The 18159-nt window shown below is 38.0% G+C and overlaps 1 protein-coding gene across 1 annotated transcript in view; it reads right to left on the bottom strand.

Moving 5' to 3' along the window:
* gpm6bb (glycoprotein M6Bb) overlaps positions 1 to 16274 on the bottom strand; it is a 50549-nt gene extending 34275 nt beyond the window's left edge. The window contains exon 1 of the mRNA XM_082174808.1: positions 16139 to 16274. Coding sequence (XP_082030934.1) covers positions 16139 to 16142 — 4 coding nt within the window. The 5' untranslated portion in view covers positions 16143 to 16274. The remainder of the gene's footprint in view (positions 1 to 16138) is intronic.
* Between the last annotated feature and the right edge of the window lie 1885 nt (positions 16275 to 18159).

Here is an 18159-nt window from a genome sequence, read left to right as displayed (position 1 = left end):
ATGCACTATAGCCTCACACCAACTTCCCAAAGTACTCCATGTTGAGCCATGAAACCATTTCCAATTCCCAAAACTTCCAATACACCGTTAACTCACACGCTATTGGATTTCATGCAGCTGTCGTATCATGTAAAGAGAAGCTTGGGAATCTGAGGATATAGTCATCTGTTTGGCCCACATGTTCTTTATGCATCTTTACGGCGCATAATTCAATGCCACGGATAAGGAAAATCCTGAACATTCAGGCTGGGGAATTAACATGCGACACCAGCTGAAATCAGCTGATGTGAACCACAGCACAAAACCAGAATCACATGCGAATGAATCACAAATATCCAACCGGGAAGTGAATCACGGATGTGTTGCATAACAGGCTTGAGGGATTCGAGAGTGTCTGGGAATCACAAGGGAATTTGGGGTGAGGAGAGTATGAGCCCATCTAATCCTGCAATGAAAACAAGTGAGAGCTTAAATGTTACTATTACTGTCAGCGACATTCCCAAAGCTGTTCAAACAACTCAAACAATTCATTTTCAAAGAAATACTTAGCAGAGTCAATAAACTGATGGACCCCAGCCACATCTAGAGACCACACTCTAAAAAATCTTGGCTTATTTTTTCTACCCAAATCCTTGGTTGAGCCTTTCGGGTCAATTTTTGGGGTTATTTTTCAGTGTTTGGATAGTTTTTATGTAACCCAGATCCTGGATCAGACGTAACAACCCAGTGTTTGAGTAGTTTTTGTGTAACCCAGATCCTGGATCAGACGTAACAACCCAGTGTTTGAGTAGTTTTTGTGTTACTCAGATCCTGGGTCAGACGTAACAACCCAGTGTTTGAGTAGTGTTTGTGTTACTCAGATCCTGGGTCAGACGTAACAACCCATTGTTTGAGTAGTTTTTGTGTAACCCAGATCCTGGATCAGAAGTAACAACCCAGTGTTTGAGTAGTTTTTGTGTAACCCAGACCCTGGATCAGACGTAACAACCCAGTGTTTGAGTAGTTTTTGTGTAACCCAGATCCTGGATCAGACGTAACAACCCAGTGTTTGAGTAGTTTTTGTGTTACTCAGATCCTGGGTCAGACGTAACAACCCAGTGTTTGAGTAGTTTTTGTGTAACCCAGATTCTAGATCAGGCGTAACAACCCAGTGTTTGAGTAGTTTTTGTGTAACCCAGATCCTGGATCAGATGTAACAACCCAGTGTTTGAGTAGTTTCTGTGTTACCCAGATCCTGGGTCAGACGTAACAACCCAGTGTTTGAGTAGTTTTTGTGTAACCCAGATCCTGGATCAGGCGTAACAACCCAGTGTTTGAGTAGTTTTTGTGTTACCCAGATCCTGGATCAGACGTAACAACCCAGTGTTTGAGTAGTTTTTGTGTAACCCAGATCCTGGATCAGACGTAACAACCCAGTGTTTGAGTAGTTTTTGTGTTACCCAGATCCTGGCTCAGACGTAACAACCCAGTGTTTGAGTAGTTTTTGTGATACTCAGATCCTGGGTCAGATGTAACAACCCAGTGTTTGAGTAGTTTTTGTGTTACTCAGATCCTGGGTCAGATGTAACAACCCAGTGTTTGAGTAGTTTTTGTGTTACCCAGATCCTGGATCAGACGTAACAACCCAGTGTTTGGGTAGTTTTTGTGTTACCCAGATCCTGGGTCAGACGTAACAACCCAGTGTTTGGGTAGTTTTTGTGTTACCCAGATCCTGGATCAGACGTAACAACCCAGTGTTTGGGTAGTTTTTGTGTTACCCAGATCCTGGATCAGACGTAACAACCCAGTGTTTGAGTAGTTTTTGTGTAACCCAGATCCTGGATCAGACGTAACAACCCAGTGTTTGAGTAGTTTTTGTGTTACCCAGATCCTGGGTCAGACGTAACAACCCAGTGTTTGAGTAGTTTTTGTGATACTCAGATCCTGGGTCAGATGTAACAACCCAGTGTTTGAGTAGTTTTTGTGTTACTCAGATCCTGGGTCAGATGTAACAACCCAGTGTTTGAGTAGTTTTTGTGTTACCCAGATCCTGGATCAGACGTAACAACCCAGTGTTTGAGTAGTTTTTGTGTTACCCAGATCCTGGATCAGACGTAACAACCCAGTGTTTGGGTAGTTTTTGTGTTACCCAGATCCTGGGTCAGACGTAACAACCCAGTGTTTGGGTAGTTTTTGTGTAACCCAGATCCTAGGTCAGATAAAACAACCCAGGGGTTGAGTTGTTTATCGCTGGTTTTAGTTAATCCGTAAACATTAACTCATGTGTTAAAATAATAAAAAATAAAATAAATAGTACTATAGTAAAAATGAATCAACCCAGTATGATGGATTAAATGAACCCAATATGCTGGGTTAAATAAACAACCCAATTTGCTGGGTAAAATTAACCCAACATTCTGTCCTATATTTACCCAACCCTTGGGTTGAAAACAACACAAAATCCAGTGTTTTTTATAGTGCAGAGACATGTGCATGAACTCTTCTGACTTAAAACAGTAAGCAACCAAGTACTACACAGGCATGCATTCTCATTTCCTCCAAAAACAAACCTACGGTTTTCAGTTTGGGTTTCTTATTGCGGCTGTGAATTGAGAGTCGGTGGCGATTCCATCAGGCCATTCACATGTTAAGGGCCAAATGAAGAGATTCAGAGGCTTTTGTCTACTAGCAGCGACAGTAAATGAGCGGAGCACAAAGAGCTATCTGTGAAGTCTTGAATGAGCTCCACAGGCCCGCTGCCAAAATCTTCAGGCCTTTCGACTCCCTTTAAAGCCACATTCCCAATAACTTTCACTCAGACAGTTCAAACCAAGACCACGGAAATGTGGGGGGAAAAGCTTCCCTATTTATTTCTGTGGCAAATGAGTGCAGTTGGGGTTCAGAAAGATCGCGACTACTAGAGGGTCTTTTACTTCAAACGACGTAGCATGTTTTGAAAAGCCCAAAGCCAAGAAATATGAGCAAAGGAGGAGAGATATCATTTCATGCAGGGATTTGAGTTCCAGCCAGGAAGAACACACTGAAGAAACGTAGCACAGCAGATAACAGGAAAGCGACACTACATTCCCCACAAATGACGTTTAAAATGAGTAATAAATGTCAACATTTTTCTATCACGGAAAATTGGTGCAGAAACTATTGTCACTCAGAAATTGCAAGTTAAGTTCATTAAAAATTACAAAGAAAAAGAAATCGCAAGTAACACATTAATTAAACGTGAAATTTTGAAGTAGAAAAATATTTTCTTGTAAAACATACTGTACTAATATAAACAGTATTGTATTTACAAAAATAAATGTTTACAGTGATAAACATTATCACAGCGATCAGGAGGATGAATAAACATTGGATAATGTGAAATAAAGAGGATTATATGATGTTTAACAGCTACTTTACAACTTTGAATCATACTCATCCAATCAGAGTTTAGAGTCTGAACTCTATAGTACAGCCCTCAATGCAGGACCCAATCACATCCTTTCATTCATATGATTGACAGTTCTTCTACCAGCTGTTGAAATGTCTAATCAAAAGCTTGATTCTCTCAGGCGCTGACCCAGAAACCTAAAAATGACTGATTGTTGTTTACATATTCTTTATGTCCTGGTTTCTGTTCTTGGCGTACAGCAATGTAAATAGGTCAGCCGGGAAAAACATATTGATTTATTTTTCACAGTTTTCCATCGATACAGTCCACATCAAAATAGTACAGCAATGCTAAATGGAAAAAATGTACATCGAATATGTGCTGTAATGTATTGTGAATATTTTCAGCACGTTCATCGCAAACTAAAGCATAAATACGAATCACTATTTCAGATAAAAAACAAATAAACTGAAGAAAAGAAATATATTTTACTTTATTTTCCTGAAAGTTTGAACATTATTAGGCCTAATGAAGGGTATTTTCAAGGTCATGACAGCAGTCAACCATTCTATTTAATAACCATTACATAATGCCAAAAAATTTTGGGGAAAAACATCCCAAATCATCTTCACTCATGAAACTGACTAATATTAATTCTTAAAGTCCCACTGTAGTCAATCAATTTATCCCTTAAAACTCATCTTTGATCTTCAAAATTACATTTTGACCTGGGAAAATAATTTCTTTATGCCTTAAAATAGCTTGAATGAAACTCTACACTCGTTTCATTTAGTATGTGGATCCATGAATATTATCCAAATTAGGAGAAAATACACTGCAATTGTGTTGACTGATGAATTTGCACATTTTAAATGTGCACATTTTAAACATATTAAAAACACCACATAGACATGTAAACAACATTAAAAACCTGATATTCACCACAGGGGATCTTTAAATAAAATGTTAATGCAAATAAAGGAGGTTGATATTTCTATTGAGACGATCATCATAAATAACAGGTTTGCCCTTTAAGCCTTTTCACTGGCATTTAGATTGGAAAGGCCAAACCACTGAAGTCTGGAGCTTTCAGTAGCACTAATTTATAAAGCTCTGACGAACACTTTTGAGCTCTTGCTAGCTCCATCATGTGGCTCTGAAACGATTCAAGGCAGGGCCGCAAATTCGACTCGCTCTTGCCCCTCTTGTCTTTTGAATGGTTCTTTGATGCCCAAATGTGAGGGAAATTGGCCATGCTTGAGCAAGCACTCCCACTCGGCACTGCCGCTTCCATATCATTTCATATCACAATTCACAATGCTCCTCTTTGTGTGCACTGTGATTATGAAGAGAAACAAATAAACATGATGGACAGGACCAGTGAACTACTTTCGGGACAAGATTATAGGAGTCATAACCAAGCAGGACACGTCATGCCACATTTGTTTCTTTAGCGCTAGGCTGCACAGAAAAACCTCATTGGTTCTCGCTGAAGCTCAAACGTGCTGCGTAACACGAGAATGAACCTCATTGGTTCTTGCTGAAGCTCAAACGTGCTGCGTAACACGAGAATGAACCTCATTGGTTCTTGCTGAAGCTCAAACGTGCTGCGTAACACGAGAATGAATCTCATTGGTTCTTGCAGAAGCTCAAACGTGCTGCGTAACACGAGAAAGAACCTCATTGGTTCTTGCTGAAGCTCAAACGTGCTGCGTAACACGAGAATGAATCTCATTGGTTCTTGCAGAAGCTCAAACGTGCTGCGTAACACGAGAATGAACCTCATTGGTTCTTGCTGAAGCTCAAACGTGCTGCGTAACACGAGAATGAACCTCATTGGTTCTTGCTGAAGCTCAAACGTGCTGCGTAACACGAGAATGAACCTCATTGGTTCTTGCTGAAGCTCAAACGTGCTGCGTAACACGAGAATGAACCTCATTGGTTCTTGCAGAAGCTCAAACGTGCTGCGTAACACGAGAATAAACCTCACTGGTTCTTGCTGAAGCTCAAACGTGCTGCGTAACACGAGAATGAACCTCATTGGTTCTTGCAGAAGCTCAAACGTGCTGCGTAACACGAGAATAAACCTCACTGGTTCTTGCTGAAGCTCAAACGTGCTGCGTAACACGAGAATGAACCTCATTGGTTCTTGCTAAAGCTCAAACGTGCTGCGTAACACGAGAATGAACCTCATTGGTTCTTGCTGAAGCTCAAACGTGCTGCGTAACACGAGAATGAACCTCACTGGTTCTTGCTGAAGCTCAAACGTGCTGCGTAACACGAGAATGAACCTCATTGGTTCTTGCTGAAGCTCAAACGTGCTGCGTAACACGAGAATGAACCTCATTGGTTCTAGCTGAAGCTCAAACGTGCTGCGTAACACGAGAATGAACCTCATTGGTTCTTGCTGAAGCTCAAACGTGCTGCGTAACACGAGAATGAACCTCATTGGTTCTAGCTGAAGCTCAAACGTGCTGCGTAACACGAGAATGAACCTCATTGGTTCTTGCTGAAGCTCAAACGTGCTGCGTAACACGAGAATGAACCTCATTGGTTCTTGCTGAAGCTCAAACGTGCTGCGTAACACGAGAATGAACCTCATTGGTTCTAGCTGAAGCTCAAACGTGCTGCGTAACACGAGAATGAACCTCATTGGTTCTAGCTGAAGCTCAAACGTGCTGCGTAACACGAGAATGAACCTCATTGGTTCTAGCTGAAGCTCAAACGTGCTGCGTAACACGAGAATGAATCTCATTGGTTCTAGCTGAAGCTCAAACGTGCTGCGTAACACGAGAATGAACCTCATTGGTTCTAGCTGAAGCTCAAACGTGCTGCGTAACACGAGAATGAACCTCATTGGTTCTTGCTGAAGCTCAAACGTGCTGCGTAACACGAGAATGAACCTCATTGGTTCTAGCTGAAGCTCAAACGTGCTGCGTAACACGAGAATGAACCTCATTGGTTCTAGCTGAAGCTCAAACGTGCTGCGTAACACGAGAATGAACCTCATTGGTTCTAGCTGAAGCTCAAACGTGCTGCGTAACACGAGAATGAACCTCATTGGTTCTTGCTGAAGCTCAAACTGCGTAACATGAGAATGAACCTCATTGGTTCTTGCAGAAGCTCAAACGTGCTGCGTAACACGAGAAAGAAACCTCATTGGTTCTTGCAGAAGCTCAAACGTGCTGCGTAACACGAGAAAGAAACCTCATTGGTTCTTGCTGAAGCTCAAACGTGATGCGTACGATCTCTGAACTTTTTGAAGCAACAAAGTGGTAGTTGCTTTTACGGTCAATGGTTCGGAACAACATGAGAGTGATTCAATTATGACAGAATTTTCAGTTTTGGGTGAATTTAAGTCTTTAAAAAGTCAATATGAAATGCCATTTGCAATCCATTTAACTTCCATAATGTGATGCATTTTCAAAACAGAATCTTCAACAGAAAAAGGAGGAGGATCTTGATTTTATCCATCAGGAATTTATTGAAACAAAGTGGGTGTTACGAATCTGCAAGGTCAGGAGAATTTCAGAGTTGGAGCATTTTTGATAAAAGATTACATTGTTTTTCTTTGGAACAAAGGATGAACCGTTATGCACAACAAGACAAGAATCATGGCTTATGGAAGAAAATAGGATTTCATGTTGACTTTAGGAAAACCACACTGGCACATCGCCGGAGAGAGTCATCACAAGACACAAGACAGAAATTACTTCTGACAAATAGATGACATACTTTCCTACAAAACTTGACAGATTATGAAACAACCACCAAATCAAACAACATAAATACAAACACACCCAGAGATTTTAAATATATAAACTCTCCTGTGAATCAAATCAAAACATTTCATTACAAGCCAATATGTTGCTCACGCTGGTCTGGATGTTGTAAACACTGAGGCAAAATGTAAATGCTTAAAAGTGACTAAATCTTTCCAGGAGTCCATTATGTCGTGCTTAAAAAATGACTGTCCACAAGAGAACGAGAACAGCTCCAGAGAGAACTGAAGCTGTAGTTCAGATTCTGACTTGTGTGATCGGTTCTAACTCACTGGTTCAAAGAAATAAAATAAATACAGTATAAAGAAGTGATAGTTTACAATGCAATTAATTGAATTGTTAAATAATTAATTTGGGGTCTGTAACATTTATGCTTTTGTAAAAAGTCTCTTCTTCATTTATTTGACCAAAAAATACAGTAAAAACAGTAATGTTGTGAAATATTATTACATTTTAAAGTAACTGTTTTGTAATGCAATATATTTTTAAATGTTTACCTTTTTAACCCTAAACTGCATGTAAAAGCTAAACATTGGTCGGTTTTCTTGCACCACAATAGACAAACTTTTCTAATGCGATGTCTTTGCAGGCTGAACGCAAACACACACATGATCTGTATTCTGATTCAATTATAAATGACTCGTATGAACCAGTTCTTTTAATGAGTTTGTCAAAAAGAGTTGCCATTTGAATCAAGCAAAGTGAATTAGTGAATTAACGCTGAAATCCCGCACTGCACAAACATTGAGCAGGTTTACATGCACACCAATACGCTGATAAATCAATTGATTAAAATAACCTGATTTTACCAGTTTACATGCAAATCAATAGCCTAGCCTAGCACTGCAAGTAAACCGCGATTACAGGACTGCTCAGAAGTTAAGCATCCATGTATTTGGATGTTTGGAACAGGTTGGATGTTAAATAAAGCATTAAAACCCCAGAGTATTTCACAATGTCTTGCACTTTCAGACTCATTCTAAGACTCACTTGTCCTTCGGCTACACAAAAAGTCTAAGTTTGCGATATATTTCTCCTTCCCTACCGAAAACACTTGCTGTGGCTGGATGTGCTTAAATATGCCGTATAAGAACGCTTTGCTCTGGCGTATCACACCTGTGCACTTCAATAAGCCGACAGAACACAGGGTAAAGGTGTTTACATGCCGGGCGAAATCGGGGTAATGGGCAAAAATCGAACTCTGTCGATTGGTTTATTCTTAAGGCGTTTATGACCGATAATAGAAAACGGGTTCACACGTATACATGACCACGCGTGTTGGAAATGCATTAGGGGTGCAACGGATAGCAGTTGATCCGTACAGATCAGCGCCCCCACGGTTCGGCACGCGTGTGATTCGCAGTTTAACTGCTAAATTTAACCATTTTAGAGTGAGTTTATCATTTGGATGGGTTTTGTCTTGCCAATTTACACATTCAAACAATTTTAAACGCGGAAGAGGACACATACACACACAATAATGTCTAAACACTCGTCTCGGCAAGTATTCTCTGGGTTCTGTCATGAATGAACAGTTGAGAAAGAAACCGGATGTTTGTCAGTATATTCGGTCTTAAAGTGACGGCAGCCTAATATTCCTGCTGTTGTCTGTGTCATTAATATTAAACAAAATACAGCTTTAATAAAGATGAACCTATATTTAATTTCTACAGTGAACATAGTGTTATTTTACATTTAGACTTAATTATTAATTTCTGTCCCTGAATACTACTGTTAGACTTTGTAAACTTTGTTATTTAGTATTTATATCTGCTTGTAATTTGTGTATTTGTTCCTTTTTTTCTTGTTTTTAACAATGTTTGAACTTTATCAGATAGGCCAGTAGTTTTTGATGTGGTATCGAAGACCTTCAGGTGACCTTTCAGTAATAAATGAAAAGCAAAGTTACAAAGTTAGTAATACATATTGAATTTTTTGCTAATCTAAATGATCCGATCCGTGGCTCAAAAACCGTTAATGATCCGAACAGTGAATTTTGTGATCCGTTGCACCACTAAAAAGTAGAGCTGCACAATTAATCGTTAAAAGATCGCGATCTCGATTCAACCCCCACGCGATCTTAATCCTGCATTTCTACGATTCTGCCAATGATATTCAACGAGATAACGCGCTGGGGGTGGAACGGATCGCACTAGATTCGGTTCGGCACGCATGTGATTCGCGGATTAAATGCTAAATTTAACCATCATAGAGTGAAAGTTCATAATTTGGACGTGTATTGACTTGCCAATTTACACATTCAAACATTTTACATTTACATTTACATTTATGCATTTGGCAGACGCTTTTATCCAAAGCGACTTACATTGTATTATCCTATACATTTATACATAGGTATGTGCAATCCCCTGGGATCGAACCCACAACCTTGCGTTGTTAACGCAATGCTCTTACCACTGAGCTACAGGAAAGCCAATTTTAATCGCGGAAGAAGAGCCGAAAACCAGGACTCGCGGGTTATATGTGCGCACAGCCACACACACTCGAAGCGCAGTGAAAGAGAGGTGCGTTTCAGACAGCGCTCGAATGCAGAATTGATTCCTCTTTCGCGTTTCCTTGCCCTTGAACGGACACATAAACACAAAATTGTCAACATACCGGTCTAAATGACCATCTCGACAAGCTTTCTCTCGTTTATGTCATATGTGAACAGCTGAGAAAGAAACGGCTATTTGTCCGTTTTTTTCGGTCCGTGCAGTCGGTCTTAAAGTGACAGCACACACTTAATATTATGTGTTTTCTGTGTCATTGATTTAAATAAAACAATAAAATACAGTTTTAACAAAGATTAAACTATATTCAATTTATACAATGACAAATGGTGTTATTTTACATTTAGGCTTAATTATTAATTTATGTACCTGAATATACTGTTAGACTTTGTAAACTTTGTTATTTAGTATTCATGTTATGTAATTTGTGTATTTGTTCTTATTTTATTACTGACTGTTCACTTGTTTTAAATAATGTGTGAACTTTATCAGTTAGGCTAGTAGTTTTTAATGTAGTAGCTATCGAAAAACTTCAACAGAGCTTTAAGTAATAAATGAAAAGCAAAGTTATTATAGACTTATCTCAATTAAACTACAGTATGAGATGGTTAAAAACAAAACTGCTCAATCACAAATAGGGCTGGGCAAAGAAATCGATTTTTCGATTAATCGTTTTTAAAAAGGTGGTCGATTCAAAATCGATTCTCAAAGGCCACGAATCGATTTTTTTCCCATATTTTTTTCTGCAAACATTGAACGTAAGATTAACGTTAATCTAATTACTAGTCTTCTCCACTAGATGTCACCCTCTTATTTGCCTTGCGCGATGTTACCAAGGAGCGAGAGGCGAACCTGTCATTCATTCATTCATTCATTCATTCAGTGCTTAAAATGGCGGTTTCAGGTGCTTTGTCGACGTTGATGCCACCTTCACATAAAAAGTCAGAGGTATGGAAGCATTTTAGATTTCGCAAGCAAGACGACGACGATAGTGTTGTGGACAAGAACAAAGCTATTTGCGTGATTTGTAATGCAGAGGTGAAATGCTGTAGTAATACTACAAATCTGCGGAACCATTTGATGAGACATCACCCAGACGTTACAACACCCCCACAGCAGAGCACACAACCGAAGATTTCAAATGCATTCACAAGCAAAATTCCTCACAATTCACCTCGTGCACAAAAGATCACTGAATCGATTGCATTTTTTATTTGCAAAGACATAAGGCCATACAGCGTAGTCGAAAACGACGGATTCCGTTACATGTTGAATGTGCTGGAGCCTCGTTATTGTATTCCTAGTCGCAAACGTAATGTACCCAAGTGTACCTAAAATAAAAGTGTTTAGTATACAGGTTTGTGGCTCTTAATTTCTTTTTATTAATTACCCACTTGTAAACTTATGTTCACTGTTCTTTTTTATAAATATAGTATTTGTATTAAATCTATATTCGTTGAGTTGAATCGAGTATAGAAAATCGAATCGAGAATCGAAATCGAAAATCGAATCGAGAATCGAAATCGAATCGATTTGAGAGCTTGTGAATCGAAATCGAATCGATCTGGAACATCTGAATCGATACCCAGCCCTAATCACAAAGTAACGTTACCAGCGGCCAGTCGAAACAAACCTCTATAAAAGCAACGCTATTCAACGCAACACCATACCCAAAAATGTTGATAGTGTTTCTTGCTAAGAATCTTTAATAGGTCTAGCCTGGCGTAATACCTTTGAATGTTGTCAATGTTTAATTGTCATTTTTTATTTATTTAAATATTACATTCTTTTTGTTTACTGCATTTATTTAAATTTGACTGAAGCAAGCGTTTTATGTCTTATTTTGTTTCTATCTTGTTTGGTAACCTAATGTTCAGGATTTGTAGATCTTTAAAATAATAAAGCTTTTCAGAATCGTGAGAGAATCGTGATCTTGATTCCAAGCAAAAAAATCGCAATTCTCATTTTAGCCAGAATCGTGCAGCTCTACTAAAAAGCACTCATTATTTTGTGAGAAACACAAAAACAGCCATTTGTAAAATCTGAAACATATCCACAGAATCAAGCGTCTATCAGTAGTGTAACAGTAAGTGTGTTTGTGTAACTATAGTATGCAGCTGCAGTGCAGGAATCACTCATTCACTGCTTTATTCTCTTCAGGACCTCACGATAACAGTCTCTGGAGTCACACAAAGACAAGGCCGATGAACTACACACACAAAGCCAGTGCTGTGAGCGAGAACAAACCGAAGCTCTCACGCATCCTCACACTGTCAGCTGCGACGGCTTGAATCGAACCCGCTCGGCCCGTGTCTGCTTCCTCACTCCTGCCAGTTTCCTCCCAGCATTTCTGGAGAACTCAACAAACACAGGCCTCAGTTCATGCCATAAAAAAAAAAACAAGCGATGAAACCACGTCGACTTAACGAGGAAATACTTCAAAGAGTAAATAAAAACAAGATGTTGGGCTTGCAAGTTATCAGCATGAGCATTTAAAGCAGTAATTCAGCACATTCACTCAACCTCATGTCATTCCAAACCTGTAAGCTGTTATGTTCTTGTTTTGGACGAGTCTCCAAGAGCTGCATGAAGCTCCTCCAGAACATCTACCTTTGTTTCCCAAAGGCTAAATAACAGCATTCAGGTTTGGAAACAACACTGAGGTGAGAAACTAATGACTGAACTGAACAACACCAAAGCACTCTTCCTCTTCGGTCCCCCTACAGTTTGGAAGCGGAATTGCTGTCGTAAATAATTTAGCCTAGCGTCGCACGCACGCACGCTATTTGTTCACCCAGCACCGGCTTTGGAATGAACGATGTCCACAGACAAGGTAGAGTACGATGCATGATTTTATGAAAGTATGATGTATTACGACATCAGAAACGAAGAAAAACTAAATAATGACTATTGTAGCGCTTGCCGTAAAGCAAGTCATATTTGTAGTGAATTTAGAACTACAGAATTAGAACTACAGAAACGCGACCTGTAGTGTGGTTATAGCAGATATAGGGCCGCAAAGCGACTGCAGAAGTGCCGTTCACCCTGTTACGACTTGATGAACCACTGAAACCATTTTGGAAACATTATTTTAAGGTAAAAAATAATCTTTAGTGTTGCTTTAAAGTCACCATGAAATGGAAGTTGCAATAGTCTTTTCTCCTCTATTGTGTCGTATATCCGAGTGAAACGCTTCTGGAACACGTACAAATGTGGGCGGGTTTGATTGTGTCTGTGTCGAATTGATTGGATGGTTGTGGTTTGCTATTGGCTGATCTCATGTGAGTGACAGGTTGCCCCGCCCACATCATCAGAGAAGAGAAGAGATGCTGCAAGAGGAACTTATTCTGATTCAAGATTATGAGCCATTTAAAGGCCCCCTGAAATATTAATTTAAGGTTTTTATCTTTTAGTATGAATATGTTAGCCTTAAGGTTATGAATAAGCTTCCAAAACAATGATAAAATTTGCATTTAGGAGATAAGCATTCAAAACAAGAAGTTAAGGCGGGACATAGCCTATTGAATGGCTCCTCCCCCTTTTCAAATAGCCAATAGCGTTTAGTTTCCCTCACAGACTGACAGCACATGGAAGCGAGCGCTGATGATACGCTGGATTCAATAGTGGAGGATTCATTTATTTCATTCTTAACCAGCGTACAGTTGGAGAACAGAATAAAACTGGAGCGTTTCAGCAACTGAACACACACTCCAACACACACTGCTGCGTGTCTGTCAGCGGTCGCTGTGGTCAGGTGGTGTTTATAGCAGAGGGGGCGGAGCTTTAGATTCTAGAGAGCATTTGATTGGACAGAAGATGTGATGAGATGCGGTGATGTCATAAAAATCCCTGATCCATTTTAGAGGAAGTGAGAGACTATAAGTTTCAACGCATCAAACAAAGCTGGGCGTTCCAAGACACTTCAATGGGACTTTAACACAATAATGATGTGCACCTGTAAATCATTCATAATAAACACTGCAATATTGCATAACAACTGATATTGTGCTGAAACTAAAAACAGGTTAATAATCGTATAACCAAGTGCAGATTCCTGAGGTCTGAACGTGAACAGAGCCGGCGAGAGCGTTTATCCTCGCCTCAGCGCGAGAGCCCATCTGGCCCACAGCCCTTCTTACTGTCCCAAAGCCCATAATTCAGTCGGGAGCTTTTAAATACTGGTAAACATCCGTGGAAGTGGCGCCTCTCTCCTCATCTGCCCGTTTCAGAGTGGAAACTCACAATACAGACTATTCTCCTCGCTCAGATCCTCCACATCTACTCAAACATCTGCAGGACATATTATACAAGACTTTACGCTGAGACGGATGGGTCAGAGACAGCAGGCAAAACAATGCGGAGTGCAAATAAACGGATAACTGTGCATTAACACACTTGACAACATTTGAAAGGGAAGAGAAAATCCTCTCATTTCTTTTGCTGTTCATGTCAAAGTTTGTGCATCCTACTAAACTCTTTCAAACTAAATTCATCTGTCACTTGGTAGAAGCTTGTCAAATTAAACAGGTGACATGACAGGTTGTGATGCACTTAAAGGGTTAATTCACCCAAAAATGAAATATATCCTATGATTTAATCACCGTTAAAGCCATCCTAGGTGTATATGAGTTTCTTCTTTCAGTCGAACATAATCAGTTATATAAAAAAATATCCATAATGGGAGTAAAGGGTTCGTACAGACGCTGTAAAACGCTACTTTTCAAGCACTACTTTTCTGGTTTTCAAGAAATACAATCAGAGATCTCACTTATCAAACAATATCTTAAGGTAAACAGACAAACAAAAATAAACTAATAAAACAAAATGGAACAAATAAAGTGCAGCACATCATGACTGTGGAAGGATACTATGACAAAGATATCGCTTTCCATATTCAAACTGATTTTTCTCCCATGAATATATGATTGACCTGAAGAATGAGATGTATCAGATCCTCGGATATTTATATCCGCAATATCACACTCATAACCATGTGAAATGCCTTTATATCTACATTTGCAGCGTAGATTTTGTGTTAAAATATTGTTTTATCAATCAAATTAAACACTAATTTCACATTGTCGTTCAATAATTCAAGCCCTTCAAGCCCTTTGTACGAACCCTGTTTGAACCCCAACAAAGTGCATCCACCCATCATAAAAGTAATCCATACGGCTCCGGGTTTTAATAAAGGGCGTAATAAAGTAATAACCTTTAAAGTAATAAAGGTTAATAACGTTACTATTAACTCCCTTTATAAAGCTTGAGACCCAGGATATTTTTCAATATATATATACGGTATATATAACTCTGATTGTGTTTGTCTGAAAGAAGAAAGTCATACACCTAGGATGGCTATCCCAACTATCCCTTTAACCACAAAAACCATCGACAAAATCCCATTATGTAAATGATATTACTCTTTGTATGGTTAACAATGCGGTTGCTGGATGTTCAATGTAAATCCTGTGAACTAAAGCAAAGCCACTGATTGAGTTATAGATGCACAGAAACAGCACATGCAGGTCTAGGATTTTCTTTGCCAAACTGGGTTTGCATTTGCTCATTAAAAACGAACAATCCTAATAAGTGTAAATCGAACTCAAATTAATGGAAAATTCCATTTTCAAACAGAATTGCAAGAAAACACTGTTTGCCAAGCTGACAGAGAACGTTCCGGCAAGGTTCTCTCAAAGTTACCAACAAACTTTCTTCCAATAGAACGTTCGTTAATTCGTTCAAATTCGTAATGTTCTCAAAACGTAAGCAAAAAACATTATTTAGCCTATACATCGTTCAATGGACTATATTTTTTCTGAAACGGTTTAAGATGTTTATAACGTTTTTTTATTATTATTATTAATGTTTCAGAACGTTCAGAGAACATCAAAAAGTAATGTTTCCAAAAGGTTTGAAGAATGATAAAATCTAATGTTTCTTTAACGTTCGAATAACCAAGATTTTTTATTTTTTTACATTTAAAAAAAACAAAAAACATTTTAAACATTTAAATGGACGGAGAACATTCGGAAATAATGTTTTATTACTTAATGGGAACGTTAGCAAAAACGCTCAAATAACAATTTTGTTAGCTAGGCACAACAAAACAAAATAGCAAACTGCTGTCAGACTGCAATGTGTTACACCGTTTACTTCAGTCTACTCTTGTTTATAGCTGACAAGAGATGCGGTTGTTAGGAAATCAAATCTCTTTAGTGTAATCCATAATCTCACTTCTCAGAGCTGCTCAGTTCCCTAGAGTAATGCCGACCACTCTCGAACTGTGTCAGATACAAAGAAATACAAACACTTTACAGAAACAAAGCGGAAAAAAAGACGTATATTTCCAACAGTCGCGCGCGCGTCCGTTCTGAGGTAATCTAAACTAACTGTCACAGTCTGAGGGAAAAACACGCTCAAACTTTCAAACTACAGCGTGAAAGTATTTAATAAACTCGGTTTATAAGTTCACATACCCATTTTTCAAGCGTTCCAGCACTTCTGCAGGAGTCACATCAACTGTGTTGAGAGTTTAAGGGGTAACGGGAACGCTGACTCCGCGAGCGAGCTCACACTGACTCACTCACTCACAGTAGGTGCACGCGCGTGACGTCACCAGCAGGGATTCAGGGATTCACCTCTCCCCCTGCAACTCCCCCTCCCCCAAACCCCTCCCCCTCCCTACACTGTAACTTAAAAAAGTAAGTTACCAGCTAAATTTATGAGTTCATTTAAAGTAAACAATTGAGTTAATCGTCAAGCATCTATTCTGGGACTGCAAAAGGTTCAAAACTTTTATTAATGTTATTAGATTATTAATGAATATAAAAAAAAAAACGTGAAAACGTCTTTACATTGGCTTTCTGTAGGCTACAATATAGGATTAATTTTAAACTTCTTTTATTGGTGTATACATCTCTTCATGGCCTTGCACCAACTTATTTATCAGATAGGAAGAACAACTCAAAATTTGCTTAAAATTAATACATGTTTTTAAAGTACACCTTTTCATGATAATTTTGTATTCTTTTTATTCTATTACTATTGTACTATTTTTTGTCTGTACTATAGTCTACTACTCTGTGTCTATATTGTCTATCGTACTGAGATGATGTAAAGCACATTGGTCAACATGTGTTGTTTTAATAGTGCTATACAAATAAAAGTGACATTGACACAGTCAATCCCCTTACCAGTCAGGGATCACTGGTGATCCCGGATTATTGTAGTTCAAAATATGTTTGAGCTTATATATCTCAATATTAATAACAGTCTGGTTAATTTTGAGTCTTGAACTATAAACTCTTAAGGGTTGGCTTTCTAAATGTATGTGTGTTATGTTTCTATTCAGAATTACTTATGAGCAGTAACCTTTTTATTTTGGGTATGTCATGTGTGCAGCACTTGCCAAAATTGGGGGTGATGAGGAAGGGGTTAATACAACAAAAGGTGATTGGTTTAATAAACAGAAACTCTAAGCTAAGCCGACTTATAGTATAATAGTTATGATTATTATGATGATGACTTATTTTACTGTTATTGTATAATAAATTAAGTAATATTAATATGTATATATTTATCACATATTGTCTCTAATACATGCAAACCATACCATGACCATTTCAAATTTCAACCTTTAGTTGAGTAATTTATAAGTTGACTAATAATAATGATAATAATAATATTCACTGTAAAAAATAATTGTTGGTTTAACTTAATAAAGTAACCTTGGTTGCCTTAAAATTTTGAGTTCATTGAATTTTTTTTTTTTTTAGTTAATACAAAGAAGGAGATTAGTTTAATTAACAGAGTCTCAAAATATTATGTTATCTGAACCACATTAATTATCTAATTATCTAATTGTGTGATAAATCATGAAAACAATTTTTTACAGTGTAAGAAAGTTGCTGCATTAAATGATTAAGTACAATCAGCTTGGATGTTTAAGTAATTTAAACTTAAATTACATTAAACTGACTTAAAAATTAGTTGAATCTTGTATAACTTGCTTAAAAATTGCTTAACTTATTTTGATGAGTTAAAGCAATGTAAAAACATATGTTGTCATAGCTTATTGATCATATGATTTTTTTGTAGCGTAATAAAAAAAGTATTATTATTATTATTATTACTATGCAAATAATTCAAATTAAAAATTCAAGTTCAAATGTCTTGATATTTTATCTGGTATTTTACTACTACTAATAATAATACTTTATTATTATTATTAGGCCTATTATTATGCAAATAATATAAGTTATAATGTAAAATATCAGTTGACTAATTTATAAGCTGACTTTCATGTCATGTTGTGAACTGCATTGTACCTGATATCTGGTTTATTAATAATAATAATAATGACTCACATAATATCAGGCATAATGCCAGTTCATTAGTGTAAAGAACATAAGTTCAAATGTCAATCATTATTTGACTGATCTCCTGCTTTGACTGACACGTTGTTGAAGGGTTAATGTAGACGGTGAGAATCGTATCA

This window comes from Leuciscus leuciscus (assembly GCF_965113295.1).
Source record: "Leuciscus leuciscus genome assembly, chromosome: 7".
NCBI lineage: Eukaryota > Metazoa > Chordata > Actinopteri > Cypriniformes > Leuciscidae > Leuciscus > Leuciscus leuciscus.
The sequence above is the reverse complement of the archived record's forward strand: the minus strand, read 5'-3'. Positions and strand labels throughout refer to the sequence as shown.